The 21,255-nt window shown below is 40.9% G+C and overlaps 1 protein-coding gene across 1 annotated transcript in view; it reads left to right on the forward strand.

The window, feature by feature from the left end:
• The window catches only part of tcf7l1b (transcription factor 7 like 1b), a 44,903-nt gene extending 28,374 nt beyond the window's left edge, over window positions 1-16,529 (forward strand). Inside the window, exons 5-12 of the mRNA XM_014983720.2 lie at window positions 6,543-6,678; window positions 8,137-8,239; window positions 9,358-9,441; window positions 13,181-13,324; window positions 13,414-13,573; window positions 14,585-14,692; window positions 14,909-14,960; window positions 15,554-16,529. Of these exons, the coding sequence (XP_014839206.1) occupies window positions 6,543-6,678; window positions 8,137-8,239; window positions 9,358-9,441; window positions 13,181-13,324; window positions 13,414-13,573; window positions 14,585-14,692; window positions 14,909-14,960; window positions 15,554-16,044 (1,278 nt within the window). The 3' untranslated portion in view covers window positions 16,045-16,529. The remainder of the gene's footprint in view (window positions 1-6,542; window positions 6,679-8,136; window positions 8,240-9,357; window positions 9,442-13,180; window positions 13,325-13,413; window positions 13,574-14,584; window positions 14,693-14,908; window positions 14,961-15,553) is intronic.
• The last annotated feature ends 4,726 nt before the right edge of the window (window positions 16,530-21,255 follow it).

Below are 21,255 nucleotides of genomic sequence, written 5' to 3' on the forward strand. Positions count from 1 at the left end.
CGCGTCCTGTCAGCGCACCGTGTCACTTAGTCGCAGAAATGTTTAAATGAACTGAGGAGCCAAGGTTCACAGCAGCATTCCAGAAATACTTTTATTTTTTTGTGCGTATGTTTGTGTGTGTGTGTGTGTGTGTGTGTGCGTGCGTGCGTGCGTGCGTGCGTGCGTGCGTGCGTGCGTGTGTGTGTGTGTGTGCGCGTGCCTCTCCTCAGTCTCGAGCTCTCGGGACCGAGTGACATTGTTAAGCAGAGATTTCAAATAAAGCTTTTACTTAATCCCTTAGAATTAGCCGAGCCAGATTAAATTAAATAATGAAAATGTGCTCACTTTCAACCCAGTTTTTGCCCTAACAGACCTTTTGACTTGGGGAGCGGGGAGGTGGGGGGCGAGGGTCCAGTGAGAATATTTCTTATTTTGCATTAGCCAGTGAACACCCAGGATCCATCATGAAATCAAAGGCTTCAGGAGGGCTGAACTGAATACTGATCTGAGGTCTGCGGTCCTGCTGGGCTGCTGCAGAGACAAGATCCTCTGCAGAAGTGTGTTAAGGAACAGGCGCTTTGATTCCTGTCAGTTTCACCGGGGCAGCAGACTCAGATTATACAGGATACTTTTTTTTTTGTAAGAGGTGGGTTTACAAGAAAATACCAACGTATGGTGAGATTCTGGAAATGTTGCAGCGTACGGTGTTACTATATTTGATAAAAAATTTAAAACAAATAACCTACTATCTCTCTCCCCGTCACATTTTTTTTTAGTAAAGAACAGCCACACTGATTACCTTTTAAAAGAGCAACAGCTTAATAATAATGACGGGTGGTGCTCCATTAGTTTCCAAACATGACTGTGGGTTTTATTTTTGCCACTGGGAATGTCTCCAAACAGCCAAATAATTGTTTTCTTGTAACCAGCAGAAGAGTATGGTTCTCTCCTTTCAGCCAGCTGACTGCCAGTATTCAACAACAGGTGGGGGAGGGGCAGCACTGTGTTACTCTATGCAACAGGCGTTTTTCCACATTGTAGGATTAGCGTGATGGGAAATATTGGTTTTGTTGATATTGGTTTCACCAGAACTAGACAAAATGAGATTTATTTTTTGTTAGTTTAACAAGGAGACTAAGATCACTAAGTGTATTTCACAGAATCTGCAATCAGTATGAACATTATTCCTGTCCAGGGCAACTGGTCCATATTTTGTTATTTTCATGCTTTTCTAATTCTGCCCCAGTTTGACGTTTAAAACGACTTTCTTTTTTGCCTCGTTTCATTTTTCAAAATGGAGACGGGCGTTAACTCTTTGTCATATTTACTTTTAGCAGCCGATGTTTGGTTGACTAACAGTGAGCCAGTCTCACAAATACGAGGCTTTGCAAATCGTTTCTACCTCATACGTCACTCTCTTTCTTTTCTGTCGGGAATCTAAAAGTCAAAAAGGCGATGGCGGCTTCTTGAAGGTTTCCATAACTTATCCGCTGTCAACTCCACAGAGCAACTTCTTAACTACTTCCTCTCTGTCTTCAAAATAAGAGTCTCAAGCAAAGAAACAACAGGTACAATCGCTTAAATATCTCATTCAAATATCTATAACTTAGACTTACTTCACCAGATGAGGTCATTTCCCTCGCAGGAAAACATTCTTGGGATATTTTGGAAAACCTCCTGTCACAAAATACTAAAGTCGGAAAGCTATGAGTGGCATGTTTGTTATGCAGGCCACTGCATCACCATATTTTGTTTTCTTAATTTTTTTTTCCACCAATCTAAATACAAAGAAAATCACAACAGCTTTATTTGGCAACATTTTTTATACAATAATAATGAATAAATTGTTTTATTTACAGTTAGAACTATTCGAAATAAATGTAAGTGCCTGAATCATCTTAGACATCACGCTTTAAAATGCTTATATAAATACCATAATACACTGACGCCGTGGTATTTCTTACTCAGGATTATCATACTTGAGAATTACACACAGACCCCTTGTCTAATCGTGGTGCGTCAGTGAAACGTAATCTCATTATATACCTACTGTTTACAAATATTTACAATCCCCCTGCGTTTTTTATTTTCCTCCACATAATAACGGTCTCATATTTGGCGCCTCTTCTAAATTATTTCATAACCTCTTGGGGGGATTTTCACTCCAGTAACCTGACGCCGCTTTGTGCTGTATTATTCTAACCTCGAATTATAACGCCGCCGACCTTTTCAGAGGCGATGACCGGCGCGTAAAGCGCACGTCGCCCGTGATGAATAGCAGAGTTTTTCGGAGTGGTTGATTTTAAAGACACATGACACGGTCAGTCTCCCCTCACGTCCGCTTCCTGTTGGCGTTGACAAACAGGGCTTGGATTTCTCAGCATGCCAGGCATTCTTTTCACCCTGTCTTTCCTGGAGTTTTGAAAGGCCTCTGAGCCTCCCACCCAGAATCGCCGAGCATAAAGACACACAAAGCTGCGGGGTTATTCAGTTTGTTCTAAGCTCTCTTCCCCCCGTCGGCTGTTTGCCTAGTAATTCAATTCAGATGTTCAGGATCCAAAAACATGTTTGCTTGAATGAAATCCACCCCTCCACCCACTTTTGACCAAGGACTGTGCTTTTCTTAGCTCTGGTCCAAGTTGGACAGCCAGGCAAGGTACTGCCACCTCTGCCTTTTTTAGCTTTAAACCCTCAGAGGAGACAAGCGTCTCTCCCTGCACTTCCTCAGCTGCTATCTGCTGTGTTTTTCCCCTTTAAACCTTCCTGTGTCTATGTGAAGTCACTCCCTAAGAGCTGGTCTTGAGTGTTTCTGCTTCTCTAACTCGAGATTTACGTCCTGCAACAAGCACGCCTGTGTAAAGAGCGTGATTTCCATCTGCCAGTGCTGATACTGTCTAGTATCCGCTCTATCGTGTCGGTGTTTATGTTTAAAGCATGGTTTATGTTCCTTGTGGTTTTTAGATTACGCTTTCCATGAGGATTGTGAAACCAGACATATATGAATCTGTCATGGGCTAAAGGAATATAACCTCGGAGTTTGTGCTGAGTCAAAGAAGGCATTGATGCATTTCAGCTTGAATGATTAGGACAGTTTTTCCAATAGCAGCCAGTCATAATTCATGATTTAAGAGTGTTAGAAAGCTTAATTAGTCAACATTGATTGATTTACATCAGATTCCTCTCTTGAAGGGTTTGGACGCCATCTTTATTGAGAAACCGGCAGTCGGTGGGGGGAAGGGGAGAGGGGGGTAAGCCTTCGAACAGGTTTTCTCTGAACCAAAAGTCAACGCCGAGTTGAAATTGGTGCCTTGAAAACTTGTGTTTAGAGCGCAACGAATCATGTATTCCAGGATATGAATTATTAATGGGGATCATTTGAAATTCTCACTGAACTGCTTCCCAAAATGTGCTGGCACCCAGGTCTGGAGGTCTCAGACAAGCCTTTGCAACACAGGGAAAATCCAGGCGTATTGTACATGAAGTGGAACAACAAAGCACAACTTAAATATAGATGACGTGTGGGAGCGGGGATTTTAACCCAGTAAGTTAGCTGCATTTTCTGAAACGGACTTTTATCAAGTCTGTCTCTGTCGTCGTAACAAATGTGCCCTGAGCAAGTTATTTTTACTTTATAACCCTAAAGTCCACAAAGTCCATAAAATTCCAGATCCAAGTCATCTTAATATAAGTGCTATGAAAAGCTGTTTTGTCCTCAAATTCCTTCTGTTTAACGTTTTTTGTCACATTTTCAGACTTTGAAACAAACTTTATGTAACCCGAGTGAATACAAAATGCAGTTTTCGAACACTGATTTAATTTATTCATTTAAAAAACATTAATCCACATCAATGTGGAACCGTAATTACCCCTTGCGCCCAAATGTCTGTCATCTTCACGGCATCGTTTCACTTCAGTCACACTAAATTGGGGTTTTGAACGGGTTTCGTTGAGGCTCACTCCAAAATATTCTGATAGGATTTAAGTCCAAACTTTAACCAGACCTCTCCAGAACCGCAATGTTGTTGTTTTTTTGTTTGAGCCATTGAGAGATTGACTTGCTGCATTGTCCTGCTGATTAGCCCAGGTGAGCGTGAGCTCAAGGTCATGAACCGACGGTCGGATATAGTCTTCTTCAGGATATCCTGCTGGAGAACAGAATATTTAGTCGGGTCATCCGCAGTATCACACTACCGCCATGTTACGGGTACCGTTTCTGAAATAATGTGTAAGTTTATAGGAAATGTGCCGCATCCTTTCTACGATGTTTCACCAAAGACAAGTGAGGCTTGGAGCGCTTTAGATGTTGTTCTGGGTGCTAATGTGACCCTGTCTATTCTCCTTTGGCATTCTTAATTTTTTTTTAGATCAGGGTGTCTTGCATTACTTTTGAGGATTTTCAAGCCCATTTCTTGCGCATAGCCAACAAATGAGGTTCAGAAATAATTCATGATTCAAGTAAATCAATGTTTGATATTGAGATGAGCTTGATGGCCTGTCATCAGAACAGCAAAAACAGAAAAAGAAAAAAAAAACACTTATTCACAGCCATGTTTAAACAACAGCGAATGTCTCCAATAATCCCCAACTTTAAAAAGATTTAAAAGGAGCAAAAAGTTGTACCTTGACAGGAGGCAATAATATAAAGTTAAAGATTTGGAACAATCCTGAGCAGCGTGAAGTAAAAGAGAGTACAGAAGCCTCAATGCAAACCTTGTTCCCCAGCAGACCACGTTGGGGAGAGACAGAGGTTGAGAAGGGGGTGGGGAAGGATATTGAAGAAAGGTTAGCCTGGAGGAACAAGACTCCTTTCTCCCCTCCCACCCCTTGACCCTCCCATGTGACAAGTTGAGCCAACAAGTGGTCTATTCAGCCAGGCAGCCAGGGGAAATGGCTGCTGGGCTGAGCTCTGCCTAATGAAAGCAGAGACGCTTGTTATTATTATTGTCTTCATCGTTCCCGTCGTAGCCGTAATGCCGATCAGATCTCGGCGGGGAGCTGTGCTTCCTTCGGAAAGACACTCGCTGCAAGCAAAAGCAGGTTTCATCACTAAACCCCAGCAAATATCTGAGGCTATGCAGAATTTTAAGTGGATTTCCACCATTAGTAACGTTTATAACCCCCTCCTGGTAGCGGATTGCGTTCAGACACCGCGGGAGACGATGTCTCGGCAATGTTTATAGGGATCCAGCTTACCTTATCGTGATTGTGTTTGCTTGCGGTTGGCTGGTGCAACTTTTCTGACTCGGTGGCACCGTTGTTTGGACTGAACAAACAGTTCTCTCCTCAACTAAATGACCGTAATGATCCTGGCATGTGTCTGCGAGGCTTTTTAATGCTCCTTGGTGCCGGGCCAGATTGCATCACAGGGCCAGTCACACGCATAAACTGTGATGTTTACCAAGGGAGGCATTTAAAAGCGATGTCCCATTCAATCTGCGCGTTTCTTTTGTTTGTTACAGTTACAGGCATGCTATCCCTTTTTTTATTTTTCACATATAAAACAGCAAAACAAAAGGGGGCTCAAATTAAAATAAAATGTGTCTTTCTGTGCGAAGGTTGCATCTGAATGTTGCATGTGAGAAGCAGCCGTGAGGCACTTTGAGATCCTTATGGTCTGACGTTGTTAAGTAGAAATGTCCCAGCTTCACAGTATCATGGTAATAAGTAACTCGATCAAAATTGTATTACTTGATCTAATTGCCTTTGATCCAGCTTTATTAACAACTTCAATCAAATGTTTGTCATTTAGTGATATCTTAACTAATATTTTTAATTAGAATATTTTATATGATGCTTTTTATCCACTTTGAGTTACTTTTGTGCTTAATATTGCTATGGAAATGCATTTGTATTGCACTATTATTTTGATTTTGTGACATAGATTTAAGCAAAAGCGTAGGTTAGTTTCAGGTGTTTCATATTGTGCAGTAAAATTAAACACGCCTCCCATTCACTTCTTTAGTAACACACAAGTCTTAACCAGCTTCTGCTTGCCACGTTGGAGCTTTCAGCTAGTATACAGTGTACAGCAACAGGTGGGGAAGGGGCAGCACTTTGTAGCTCTGACCTCCACTCAGATATAAAACATTTTTATCTTTCCGCTTTTTTAAGAAAACAACACGAGCATGGCATGTTCATGTTAAGTGATAAATTAGTTGTGCTGCTCGTAGTTTTAAAACGGTAGCTTAATAAAAACCATGGAAGGCGCTCCTGATTATTTTTCCCACAAATTAAATAAAACGTTTTTTTGGGACTGAAAATGCTTCGATCTATTTTCCCTGAGGAAGAATTAAAGGGGGAAAAGTGTTGTAGCTGTTTCTAAGCCAGCTGAAATGCAACAGGTGGAGACGGGCATTAAAGGGCTTTTCTACACTTATGTGCTCCATGCAGTCAAAGAAACCTCCTGTGTCTTTCCTGGCATCTCCTTGAAAACATTTCAAGCCATAGAAATAATAGGAAGGACATTTTTTTTTCTTTCAAAACTTTAGCATACCTTGGGTACTGGCTTTTGCCTGGTGAGATGCGTGTTGCTTACATTTCTGTGTTTGCGTCTCCTGTTTCAGTCCAATAAAGTTCCCGTGGTACAGCATGCCCACCACGTCCACCCGCTGACGCCCCTCATCACCTACAGCAATGAACACTTCTCTCCCGGGACGCCTCCGTCACACCTCTCACCTGAGATCCTCGATCCAAAGACAGGTAAGGTCGTCGCCTCGTGCCGTGGACTTCAAGTTCATGATTTTTAAAGGGAGGTTTGTTTTCAAAGTTATACGCCAGGAGAACTGCTCATGATGCAACCTGCTTTTCGTAACATTTGTAGCGTTATCATCTACTATATAAACTGAGTATAAGTGGTGCTGGAGGCTGAAGCTAATGGCTAATCTGAGTGCTACTCTGATCCAAAACCTTTACTGTGCTCCATTAGCAGCATGTGTTTCAGACAGGAAGGTGATTGTTGGTGCACCGCCTCCTACCTCAATTTCCTGTATAAATAATCATTGGTTTTAGTGAAAATAACTCTCCTTTGCTCATGTGAAAATAGTTTAAAGGTTCATAAAAAGTTTTTGCAATAAGTGTTATGACAGTTCTCACAAGATCAAATGTTTTTTTTTTTTTTGAGATAATACAAATTAAGGGAACATTTAGTTTAGATTAATTTAGATTAGCCTTTATCTTTAACCTCCAGCACCGAGTACCTTCATTTGCATTAATATTAGAGACGTAGCTACTATGAGAGTTATCCACTGCAGGTAGCATCTCAACTATTTGTAACTTTTCACAAGAACATTAAATAAAAAATCCCAGGTTTTTAATTTTCCGGCTTAAGTTAAAATGCCAATCAAAGCTGTAATGTTGTGTTTATTGAATGAAGGTCTTTCCTGAGCCTTGTAGCTTCATGTTGTGGTGGTTTTAGAAGCAGACACTTGCTACAGTCACAGCAATGTTCCAGTATTAACCCAATGAAGGCTCTGCCATTTTGAGCATAAAATAAGGCTGGATAGTCAGTGTAAGCAATGATCGAATTAGGCTCTGTTGAGTGGGCTGATCTTATTCCCATTATTTAGACATGTATACATCTTAATCCCACTATTATATCCTCCCAGAGTTTCCACTGCATCTGCCTACACAATGTGCAGCTTCACAATGCAGAGTTGTTTTAGGTCCGTTTATTAACGACTCAGGACATCTTTTTCTTTACGAACATGGTTGCTTGTTTAGGGTTTGTTCCCACAGGTTTGGTACGGATCGGAAACAGTGCTGGGTGGATATGCGTAAATTAGAAAAACACCCATCCAAAGCTGTGGGAAAACCACAATGTACGTGGACTTGACTTGGGTGGGACTTATCAGTCAGCCCGCGCACCATCTTGTAAGCAAGAACATGAATGAAACTCACTTCATTCATCTTCTATATTTGCGTCAGCAGTGTAGTGCAGAACATGAAAATATAGCCATTGTGTTCAAATTTTATTGATTAAAAGCAGCATGTATTTGTTTGTGCTGCGTACATATCTGTGAATTTCATTTGGATATAGCAGATGTCTCGACTGAATATGAAATGTCAGGTATTACCATAATAGAAACATGTAGAGTGATATTACCAGAGCACACGTGCAATGTGGTTTTATAATTTCTTCTTCTTTTTTTGTCCCTGCAGGTATTCCTCGAACACCTCATCCATCAGAACTCTCTCCGTACTACCCTCTGTCTCCTGGTGCTGTCGGCTCGATTGCACATCCTCTCAGCTGGTTCATGCAACAGTGAGTGTCCTATATTATAAACTATAACACATATATTTGGATGCATACTAGGAACACAAAGGTGCAGATTTTGACCGATCCGCTACTTCTCTTTAAGATCTGCTTTGGTACCTTCATGTCCTGAGTAGCCGATAAACATCTGTATTTGCAGAGATGACATTATGACACCTATGTGAGGGAGCAGTCATATCAGACCAAAGACAAAGTGATTATAATTCAAACCGTCTTTGACATGGAGTTGAGCGATATTAGCAATTAGCATCAATAGTATTATTGGGTATGTTTCTGAGAATATACATTTCCAAAAGGCTGTAGTTATTTTGAAATACAGAATATTTCATGACAGAGAGGTTGGATGATCAGACGCATAAAAGAGCAGATTTCTTGTACATTGTGGAGCCTTCCTGTTATCCTTGCTCTCTCTTGCAACCTCGATAATGTATCCCTTTAAGTACCTTCTTGTATTTGTGTCCTTCCTCTGATTTCATTTAAACATGTTGCTCTTGCTGGAAAAACTAGCTTTGAATTTTTCTCACTCAGTAAAAGCGTCCACACCAAAGGATGTTGTTCCCATGGTTACCTGGTAGCACTTTGTTATATTATTGAGGTTCCAGTCGTTTAGGGGAATCAAGCTGAAAACTGTCATCTGCTCTGCTTTGATGTTTCTTGTTTTTTTATTTTTCATTAGAAGACTTTCTAAACATTTTGTTTTTCAGGCTACTTCAAAATTACACCAGCATGTTGAAACGTTTTGACAAAGTATCGTGTCTCCCTTTAGGATTTTTCTTTATGAATGTGCACTGCTTCCTAATTTACAACAGTTCAATCAGTGCTGCGCACCCAAATTTAATGTGACATCGCTCAAGTCCAGTTGCACCATATGATAATGAAAATATCTGGCGGAATCTCTAAACATTTACGGGTTTTCCTACGGTTCTGCTAATCGATTGCAACGGTCCCGCTCCGCGAGCCGGGGATTTGAGTTGATGAGAGCAGGATTAGTGCTGCTGGGTTAGCTGTCAGCTGCGTTTGATCCACCTCACACCGGAGCTTTTTTTTTTTTTTTTTTCTTCTTTCTTTTTCTTTTGCTCACTCTCTCCCTGATTCTTGTCTTGCAGGCAGGGCCAGCCCATGTACTCCATCCCTCCGGGGGGATTCCGTCACCCCTATCCGACGTTGGCCATGAATGCGTCCATGTCCAGGTGAGTGGATCATGTTCGGCAACACGACCACCTTCCCAAGGGGCGGGGGGGGGACATCTAATATGTGCTGCTTCTGTGACATGCTGTAATCACATTTCCCCCTGCTCTCTTTGCCAGACTGTAACAAAAGAGTGTAGCCCTAAAGTCGCATTGTTCATGCCGTAAGCTCGTCGGAGAACGTGCTATTTAGAAGAGAGGCGGCTCGATGAGTCTCAGCCGCATACATTTGGGATGTAAAGCAACACTAAATAACATTCCCCTACTTGGATAAGACGTTGTCAGATCGGGAGCAGGCTCTGGTGTCGGGTCCACAGAGGGATGGGAGCTATAACTCTGAGAGGCAGGCTCAGCTTCTTAAACAGAGTGAGCACATTATTGGCATTCAGCGCTCCTCTCCTGTCTTCTTTTTTCTGAGCTAAACTTCTGTGGTCAGGCCGGTGTTCTGAGCCACTTCACACACACTCACACACACACACACACACACACACACACACACTCATACACATGCGCACACACGCACATACACACACTGGTAAAGCAGAGATGAAAGGGCTGGGAATCGATTAGGACAAATCAAAGCTTATCTGAACCCACATGTCCCATCAGACTAAACTCTCAGGCTCTCTGTCAAAATTGGAAAGATTTGTTACGAGGCTTCCGGTGTTAGTATGAGATGAAATATTCAGAGGGCTCTCTGTGATCAATAGCTTGTGCATCTCTATCCAGATATATACTCACAACGTTCACCACGCGTTATGAAAGTGATGGTGCAGACAAATGCTTTAGGTTCGCCAACTTGGAAATAAATCAGATGTTGTCGGAATTTATTTATGAATTTATTTATGAATTTATTTATGAATTTTATTAGGAAAACAAATTCCTATTATTATTGAAATTTTTTTTATAAGTATAGTATTTCAAAGATGTTTTGTATGGTAATATATTTGTAAAAATTCTAACTGAAATCTGGTGTAAAAAAAGTCAACGTACCACAGTATCCCTCCAAAAGCTCTACGAGGAGGTCCTGCTTTTATCTTTTAAAAAAACATCATTGCTGCTGCTGATGGTGGTTCCTTTAATTTGGATGCACACACTTAATTGAGAAATAGTAATAGTTTACAAGTAAAAGTGCCTATTCCGCAGAACATTGTGCCGTTTCGCCCCTGTGATCTTTGTAGAGTAAAAGTTGCAAAAAGCCTGTATTAGCTGGTTAATAGGTTAATAAACTTCCTTCTCTTCTACAGACAGATTCTCTTCTTCAACAGAGATGCTGCTCAGAGTATGTGAGATCAGTGTATGTGAGATGGGTGGTATTGTTATAGTTTCCGCCATCCAAGCTTTACGTGACCAGAAATATTTTCAAGCAGCCAAATTTGCCTCTGTCGTAAGTTATGGAGAAATAAGATACATGCATGCCTTTCTACTGCCAGCTGTCTGGCAGTGTGCAGCAGCAGCAGGTGAGGCGATGCATGGACGTTCTCTGGCAACTCATTAAAATGACTTGGAGCAGGGGGACATAGAGACGTTGTAGTGGGGGGGAAAAAAGAAAGTTGTAGTGGCTTTGAGATCTAAAAGTGACTTTAAAAACTTTAGTATGATTTGATTGGTCCATTCTCACAAGGAGGTTAGAATAAAAAAAAAAAACATAAATTCTCTCTGCTGATTTAACAATTGACTTGGTGTGTTCTTTGATACTTAAAAAGTGGAGCATTATTTAGCATAAATAAAGCACCTATTTTCTTTCAGTTCTACTCCACACAAACATTTGGGTTTGACATAAGATGATCATGACACAAAAAATGAGCATTTTTACTTACCCAACCCAGATTATTCATTCGAACAATGGACAAATTGAAGCTCTTCTGACACATTACAGTAAAAATATGTTAACTAAGTACGTAATGTTTAGTTTCAAACCACTGACCTGCATCCAGCTGCATCGGCCCTGAAACACAGTGACGTCAACAAACGTCTGCATTGTTCTCCTGTGATTCCCTAATTTGTGTTTGGTAGGGAGTGTTTCTGCATCAGATCTCCCTCTTAAAATGCAGCTCAGCAGGGTTTATATCTGCCGGTTGACTCGGCTAACCTGAAGCTTTCACTTCTTTCTACCAGCGAACTTCCCTTTGTGTCAGCAACAAGAGACACCAGACAGGCAGATGTATCGACAAATGCGCTCGGCTTCTTCTTCGATTTTTCCTCGAGGTGCATTGATCAATCTTTTGTGGCAGGTTTCCCGTTCCTCCAGTTTTAAAAGACTTCAATGTGCTGATAGAGGTTTCAGCAGATTCGGTCAACTTTCATGTTTTCTCATTTCAGAACTTTTTTTTTTTTTCAAGCCTTTCTGCTGTGAACCATCATTTGCTGTATATTTTAGGAGCAGGAACCATAAATGAACTCACTGCTGCTTTGCTCCAGTCATTTTAAGCTCTTTCACAGATTTTCTTTTAGCATTTGTGACTAAAAACTGCCGTTTTTGTTTGAGACCGTTTCTGTCCCTTAACTCTGGGATTTCCACAAATCTGTCATTTTCATTAAAAGCGGTTAGAAAGTTCAACAAAGTAAAAAAAAAAGAGCCATTTTATGCTCAGCTCCGTTTCCTTTTAAATAGCCTATTTTGTTCCATTTCCTCTGATTTCATTTTTACACACTCCACTCATACTGATGATAGCTTGCTCTGAGTTTTCTCTACTCAGCTTTCTTCCACACTGAAAGCAAATGATGTTAGCCTAACCTGGTATTATTTATTCACTAATTGTACTGTAATTTTCTGATCAACTGGTCATTTTTTAGGCTTGTCATACCCAGTATGACAGCACATTTTGAGTTTTTGGCTATAATATTAGTTAGTTTTAATCGCATTTTAGTCATCTGAAGTCATTTCAGTCATTTTGACTATCTACATTTTGGCTGAGTCATTTTTCCGTGATTTTTTTTTTCCTTTGACACTGATATATTCTGGCTAATTCCCCCTATTACCTAGTTTTTCAACATGAAAATAGAAAGTTGACAGAATATTTTGTCACGGTTTTCAGTCGATGACACTGCGCAAGCAGAAAACGCTCTGATTTCACGGTTCATCTCTTTTTTTCTTATTTTAAACAGATCTAGCCACGGTGTTGACCTTTCAAAGTCACAAAGTCTTTGCCAATGGAACAAAAAAAAAAAAAAAAAAATCAGTTTAATTAAACTGGAGGAGGAGCTTGTTTGTTGCTCAGCCCGTTCGCTCACTAAATGGCATCGAGACGTTAATTTAAATTTGTGTGACTACGATCCAGGCTCGTGGAGCTGAATGTTACCCTTTCTCAAACGCAGTGCTCCTTTGCACTAACAACTGGAAATGGAGAGGGCCACTTTGTAAAGGAGTTGTGTGCAGAAGGCTTTCTGAACACTCTCCGTGGTCTGGAAGGTGGTGAGGAGAAAGGTTTCAGGTGTCACGGCCATGCCGTCACTATGGTAACACCACACTCCACTTTCCTTCAGCCGTTGGTGAATAAAAGGGCTTTTGAAGAAGTCTTTATTTGAACAAAAAAAAAAAAGAGGGACAGAGAGCGAAAGTAAGGTACTCTTTGTGTGTATGAATTTAGTCTAGACAGAGGCAGCGGGCTCCGTAAATTTACCCAGAGGGCAAGACAGCGCTGTAATCTGCCAAACGAGGCGAACCTTTTCTCGTCAAGTCGACAGAGGCTCCCTGTTAAAGCCCGGCTGTTAAAAATGTTGCCTCCTTTCGCCTTCCCAGCTTGGTGTCCAGCCGTTTCTCCCCTCACATGGTGACCCCTCCTCCGCACAGCCTCCACCAGACCGGCATCCCCCATCCTGCCATCGTGTCTCCGGCCATCAAGCAGGAACCCAGCGGCGACAACATCAGCCCCTCCATGCACGCGTGAGAGCAAATAAACGCAGAACGCAAGCAGTGCCGCCCCGGCGTTCAGACGTCACCGACAGAATCTCTGTGTTGTTTTCGACCAGCAGGAAGTCTCCCGTTCCTTCCAAGAAAGAGGAGGACAAGAAGCCTCACATCAAGAAGCCGCTCAACGCTTTCATGCTGTACATGAAGGAGATGAGGGCCAAGGTAGTCGCAGAGTGCACTCTGAAAGAGAGCGCTGCGATTAACCAGATCCTTGGGAGACGGGTAAGAAGCACCGGCGTCGACGTGAATGTTGATTTGAATGTGGGGAAACGCATATCTAACATGTTGACGTTTTTTTTTCGCCCTAACTATGTTTCTAATGGGGCTATTTACATGAAACTCCCACCGGAATCAGTAACTAACTAAGTAATCCACACTTATGAAGAGATGAAAACTAATAAATCCATAAGATGTCTAGTCAGGACCACACGTCCAACAGTAGGCCCACAGCATGACGGTCCCGCCGCGCGTTTTTTACGTTGATCTGCTGTGCCTTTTCTTCGCCAAACATGACTTTTCCAGCTATATCTAATTAAATAAATCACAGTGCTACATTTAGTTGTACAAATGTTCTTTAAAACAAACCTCAGCACCATTTCATAATTAATTGAACTGCATTTTCTCGCTGGTCGAACCTCAATATGTCATCCACTTAAATTTGTTGGGTCAGGAGCGAGGAGGAAAAGTGCTAAGAAATCAACGTGCTAACGGGGTATTAAAACTGAGACTTTTCTGTAATTTCCTTTCCTCCTTCTCATCTATTTAACCTGTATTTAAATTGCATTTCATATATATTTAGCTAGAAGATAATAACTGTATTACCTTATGTTAGTTTCCAATAAAGTTACTTGTTTTAAAAAAAATCCTTTACCTTCAGCAGTGGAGTCTTGTGCACTGGTTGTGATTTAGCGTGTGTTCTAGCAGTACGGTTGAGAAAGTCTTGAGAGTCTTTTACATATCGCAATGCACTGACAATAAAAAACCCTTTGAATAGGCCACCAGTTTGGTTCACTATGATTATTGTGGATTTCTTGCCTTTTTCGTTACGCGCTCAATATTCCCCACCTGTATCAATTATTACACGTAATTTAACTAATGTGCTAATTTGTCTATAAACGGTCAATTAGGAGTACACTGCGATAAAAACGCTCAATGCGTTCGATCCGTTCCCTTCGCTCCCGCCACCTTACTCACGAGTGTGTGCATGTGTGTTTGACAACCCTCTGTCTGCAGTGGCACTCGCTGTCCAGAGAGGAGCAGGCCAAATACTACGAGCTGGCCAGGAAGGAAAGGCAACTGCACTCGCAGCTCTATCCCGGCTGGTCGGCACGGGACAACTACGTGAGTAACGCATCTACCCCTCCTCCCCCCACATCTGATCTCGCTCGAGTAGGAGAAGGTATCAAAATGAGTGCACGTCCTGCCAGTTTCAGGCGGGTATGACTGTGTTGGTTAATTTTAGCGCGTGCACTTTTGATCTCGTGAACCAAAGTTGTTGAGGTGGTTTTACTTCCGCTGCGAGAAACAGTTTTTAACAGCATTGTTGTATCTGCGCAGGGAAAGCGGAAAAAGAGGAAGAGAGAGAACAAGCCAGACTCAAAACCAGAGGGTAAGAGGCCTTTCTTCTTCCTGACTGCCTGTGTTTGTTTTCTTTCTTTTCTTGCCAAACAATCGAGAGGGGATCTGGTTCTCCATTTGTAATGCAGCAACACTTCACGTTTGACCTGAAACGGAACATCAGTTCGTTTATTTTCGTTTATTTCGTTGCACTTACTAACATTTCTCCTGCTTTTATGCTTTGACAAGCAGCTTATGAGGTTCAGTGCTAATAGTGGCAGGTATGTTTCATAGCACAGCAACTGTAAATGGCCAGAAATAACAAGCATAAGTCCGACACCCCTCAGTGCACTTTTTTTTTTTTTTTTTTGCCCGTACATTTTGTGTCATGTTCCTTTTTTTAAATCATACAAGCATACCATCTGAATGAGCCGTAACATCCTCTTTTGCTCGCCTCGTTGTGATGTGGTGACCGGTTGATTTGAGAAGTGTCACGTTTCAAAACTTTCACATCTTGTTTGCTTTTTGTTGTTTTTTTAAACGATTACTCATTTGCTTCAATCGGCGGCGGCCTTGTGGGACGTGAAATGCACGAGGTTGATAATTTGGGTTTCTCTCAATCTGCTTTGTTTCCTCGCGTCGCAGACTTCTCAATAAGGAGCAAGAAACAGTGCGTGCAGTACTTGCCCTCAGAAAAGATGTGCGACAGCCCGGCGTCGTCTCACGGGAGCATGCTGGACTCGCCGGCCACGCCCTCCGCCGCCCTCGCCTCCCCCGCCGCCCCGGCTCCCACTCACTCCGAACAGGCTCAGCCGCTGTCGCTCACCACCAAGCCGGAGGGACGAATGCACCACCACTTCTCTGTACCCGGGAAGGCCTCTGGCTCTGCATCCTCCTCGTCCTCCTCCTCCTCCTCTTCCTCTTCCTCCTCCTCCTCCCAGCCCTCCATCGCCATCCCCGTCGGTACTTTGGGAAGCCAGTCGAGCACACCCATCCTCACCCGGCCAATCCCCTTCACCTCCCTGCACCCCTCCATGCTCTCCCCGCCGTCCCCCTTCCATCAGGCGGCCCTCCACTCCCATCATTCCCTGTTCCAGTCACAGCCGCTCTCCCTGGTCACCAAACCAACCGAATGAATTTGAAAAATGTGTTTTCTTTTCTTTTAATTACTTGTGCTGTATATTGCTTTCCTTTAAGAATAGGTATTAGAACAACTTTTTTTCTAAATGATGAAAAGGAAGAAATATTATTGGTCAATATTTGACCGCCTCCTTTTCTACATCTCTCAATGAAAACAAAATGTATTTTTTGTAAAGTTTACTGCAGAACTGGGTTCTTTTTGTTTGTTTGTTTGTTTGTTTGTTTGTTTGTTTTGTTTTCATTGATGCATTTATCCAATGAACCTCTTGTATAAAAGAACCAATGTACATAAAGTTTCTTTATAAAAGCAAAAAGGAGACAAAAACATTTTCTTTTTAGCCAAAACCTAATTAATGTTAGTATGAAGTTTTCAGTTCTAGACCTGGCCAATAATTGCAAGCCCTTTTTTTTCTCAATTCACGAGTGTGTTCCCCTTCTTTGACATGTTAAATAAACATTTGAAATGGTTTCTTAAAGAAAATGTCTCTGTTTGTCTTTGTACCAGAACTAGCCCAAGGCACAAGCAAAGTGAGCTGCTGTGCAGGGCCTGAAGCCAGTAGGGGGCCCCCAAGAGCACATGACTTCTTATAGCTCTGAACTTTATATTTGCAGTTATGTTTATTAGAAACAAGCCTCAATCTAGCAATCAGACTCTTTATATAGCACCCACAGCGCTTTACAAGGATAGCCAATCGAAATATACACAGTTAACACGAATATTGTACAGAAGCAAAACACATGGCACCTTGTATTAAAAAGCAATGAAACACTCTAAAATAAGAGCAAAGCTGCCTAGCCTAGCTATTCTAACTATGAGGAAACTCCAGTCACATAAAAGTACTTTTTATGTTGACTACAATAAGATAAATCACATACTAAGAGTAAAAAAAAAAGTAACATTCATCAAATATAAGAAAAGTTTACATTTACAGTTTAAGGTACATAAATGCATAGATAAAATGGAATTGAATTTTTTATCTCACATCAGCAAAAACAGATCATGTTTAATGACTTTTGAAAAAAACTACATAAAGGACAATGCAGTGATGCACTGTTGAAATTCAGGTCACAACACTAACAGCTAAAGGAGAAAAAGAGAGAGATGCCAAAACTAACATAGCTTAAAAGAATTTAAATAGATTAAATGTCCAGTCTCATCCTTACAGTTTTTTTGGGAAATTTGTTCTTAAGGCAGGAACCATGATCGCAGGTCGAAATATCGCGTTTCAAGTTTCCCAAATTAATTGAGATTCTATAAACATTTATTTTATTTAGAATGGAAAAGAACTAAAGAACAAAATAGACTTGATTTATTTTTGAGTTGTTGAGTTATTTTTAGTAAGCGTTTCCTTACCTGAAGCCAAAAGGTGTCGTTCTGCAGTGAGTTTGTAGAAAAGTTTGGCGAAAGGCTAACAGGTAGTCAGGCTAACCCTCATATTCCAGCTTAATTGTAATTGAAAGCAATTCAAACTGAAAGTGTTTGCGTTAGTGGGACACAATTCCACATTAAACATTTATAGTTTCTCATAGACGCCTTACAATAAATCTCAGTTTGATGCTGTTCCTGACTCCACGTTGGTCCGTCTCACTTTTTCCAAACTCTGAGACCTGAAAGTCTACAAAGAAAGCATTTTTGATGCAGCCGAAGTAATGATCCAGAAGCTCTTACCGGACTTAAAGTGTACTGATAGTTGTTGAGGTGACTGGAAACAGTTGAAACTTCATGTAAATATCTGTCAAATGAAATACCACAGGTAAAAACATTTTAAGTTTGAGTCTTAAATTGCTAAAAACGTCTAAAATGGAAGGAGCTGTGAGCCTTTCAACACTTATTCTGTGAGTATTGATCCATTACAAGTAAGGACACTGTTACTGACATAGATTAAATATTTCAACCTTGCTTAAAAAAAAATAAAATAAAAAAATAAAAATTCCAATGTTTGTCTTTAAAAATGAGGCATCAAATACAGTTTTGCCCAGAACCACAAAGAATCTTAGTCCGGCTCTGCCTGAAACATTTATTTTTAAGAAGGTTTCTTAAACTCGGTTTGCATCTATTTTGCCATACTAGTGACCAAGGTTAATAATAATAATGAACTAAAAACTGCAGTTGCAGAGTTAATGAGCAGCAGTTTAACTTTATCACAGCCTTACGTTGAAAAATCTCCACAAGCGCTCACACCTGTCATTTTGCTCCTAAACAGAACCTCCCTTATAAAAACCTTGCTGAGGGTGGCGAGGAGTTTTAATGTTTAATAAAGCAGAATTAGGCCAACCGCACTGGAAAATGAGAGCCAGAACCCAGAGTGACTAACATCTCGGGCCCAGAATAAATACAAATAAAAGAATTATAGACATCTGCTCCATCTTAGCGTATAAGATCCCACAACAATGACAAAAAAGCAGGTCAGCCCCATCCCCGGCTCTGCAGACCCTGCTCGGGTCCTCCATCCCTTCCCTGCACTTTTACAACATCTTTATTCACCGTTTGGCACGTTGCGGAGGCTTTAATTAACTCAGAGGTAATGGGATGGAACTCCTGGGACCTCATTAGGCATTTCAATTAGTGAAAAATACACAAGGTAGGTTACAGTTTTTGGTGGCTTTGGAGATGATGATTGGTGCCAGGGTTGGACCAATTACGTGTGAGCAGAAGGGGAGCTGGCCCAGACGAGCCCACTGACAACTACCACCGCCCACTTCACTGAAAGTTAAATCAAGATGCGGTCCACAGAAAGATGTCAAAAATGTGCTAAATATTGATTCTAACATTCAGTTCTGCACTAAACAGAAGATTGCTTTTCATGTGTAGATGCATCTCGATCCAGAATAGTACCACTTACAAATCGTCTTATTTCAATGATCCAGTTGAAAAAGTTGAACTCACGCACAGATCTACTTCACAGTAAATTACTTTGAGGGTTTATTTGTGTTAGTTCTGACCATTTGTAGAGTTAAATAAAACCCCAAATCCAGTTTCTCTTAAAAATGTTAATACTGCACTAGATCGTTAAAAAAATATTAAAACAGAAATGATCTGCAATGCAATAATTGATAAGCAGCATTTACAATGTCAGGAAAGAATATAAAACATCACAGAAGTTAGTTATGGTTACAAAACACACTCATTTTATCTTTTTCTTTTCTTTTTTTTTCTTTTTTTTTTTACAACAATCTGCAACAGAGTGGTCTCCGTCACAATTTTAACTCCTTCTCCTGCTAAAACACCCAGTTGACTGGCAGACTGAGGATGTGTTTCTGCTGTCGAGCCCCCTGTGGTGACACCAAACTGTCAGCCGTGTCCTGCTCAGCTTTAAACAATCATTAGCTATAATAAGTCTTTACTTGTTTTCCCCGTTCTGCCTTACATCATTCCAGCCCCATATCATGGCTGCCTGCCGTGAGCCACTTTCACCAATCCATCAATAAGATTACAGGTAATAAGGTGTCAAAACAGCCAGCAAATCTGCCGCCTCATACATCCAGGACTGTTCCTTTAGTTTTTTTTCAACTCTTACTCCATATATATGCACTTTACATAAGGATTGTGTATTTATGTATACATGAAATTATTTACGTGACCCTTTTCATCATTTGCCATGTTGCAGACTTTTAGACTGTTGTTATGTACGGTGAAAAACGTACCTGTGAAGTGAAAGTCTGAGAAGTGTTGCGTTCTGTCCAGCGCCCCTCGTCTTTGCAGAGCCACCTTTAGCGTAGAGGTCACAGCTGGAAGTTGTTTGGGTTACGTTGTTAACAGCTGTCCATGCATTTCAATAAAAGCAATAAATAAATGAATAAAAACAGTTAAAATTATTGGTGAGCATTTTTATTTGAACTATCAGACTGAATGTCTGAATTTCAATTTATGTGGCAAATTCGTATTTAGATATGGATCTAGGTCGTTTTAACATGTCCATTAACCTAAACTTTTTCTTAAGTTTTTTCTGTATGTTCATGGTTGTGGAAAAATAAATTTCCACCACAGTTTAAAGGCTTTTGCATGCTGTGAGGAGCCACACACAGAGTTGGACAAAATGCCTTCAAAAATGGGGAAAAACCTGAACACCAACTGACCAAATGTGGGTTATTTATCATTTGATCTGTTTTGCTTTGTAGTTTGACCACTATTTTTTTTTACATTATTAACTTGGAGGTATTTTTTTGAACATCTTTTGTCTATGTTAGGTCCCTAGCAGCTTTTCTTACAGGATTGCCCTCTCTCTTGCTCTGTTCATGTTCTTATAAACTCTGACTAGCTTCCTCCGTCCCTGTTGGATGCTTACAGCATGATGCCATGCTTCACCGTGGGGATGAAGTTCTCAGAGTGATGTGAAATGTTAGTTTTCACAGCTTGCTGTAGTCAACTTTGCATCTTGGTCAAAACAAAACAAACAAACAAACAAACAAACAAAAAAAACTCAGAATGGTTTCATCTGAGCAACCATGTGGTTGAAAACTTCTTTGCTCATAATGTCTTCTTGACACTTTTCCATAAAAGTTGATTTTGTTAGATTTTCTGTTTAATTGTCCTCCTCTCTGAGACGTGCATCTCTGCAGCTCCTCCAGAGTTTCCACAAGCCTTTTGCTTGTTTTCTGTGATTAATTATCTTCTTGCCCTCTTAGCTCAAGTGGACGGCCATGTGTTATAGTAAGTGTCTCATACTCACTCCACATGAAAACTTCGTAGCCGGGGGCATCATTTCATAATCTTACCATGTTTGAAATTTCTCGATAACTTCCTACCCGGCCTGTCTGCTGCGGTCACTGGTCTTCGTGATGCTGGATTTATACAAAAGATTGAGTTACACACAGATGGACTCCTTTTACTGTAGACATCTGAAAGGTGATTTAATTTAATGATGTCATAATAGAAGGAAGTGAATATAAATGGATGCCACAATTAAAAAAAAAAAATCCTTGTATCAATGTCACAATTATGCACCAGTTTGTTGCTGGTACACCCCATAAAACAAATCCAGTAAAATACATTAAAGTTTGTGGTTGTAACGTAGTAAATGCAGGAAATACCCCTGCGAGGCACCGTGTGCAGCACTTCATCGTGTATCTGACCTCCATGTCGAAGAGGAACCTGTAAAATCTAAATGATGATCGATTTGATTTGATGACTGAAATCAGCTGCAGGGTTTGCGTTGATCTTCTTTTTTTTTATTTTAATGTGTCTGGATGCCGCTCCTCTCAACATC

Source organism: Poecilia mexicana, unplaced genomic scaffold, assembly GCF_051168715.1.
Source record: "Poecilia mexicana isolate PSO_F unplaced genomic scaffold, ASM5116871v1 scaffold_9, whole genome shotgun sequence".
In the NCBI taxonomy this organism is placed as follows: domain Eukaryota; kingdom Metazoa; phylum Chordata; class Actinopteri; order Cyprinodontiformes; family Poeciliidae; genus Poecilia; species Poecilia mexicana.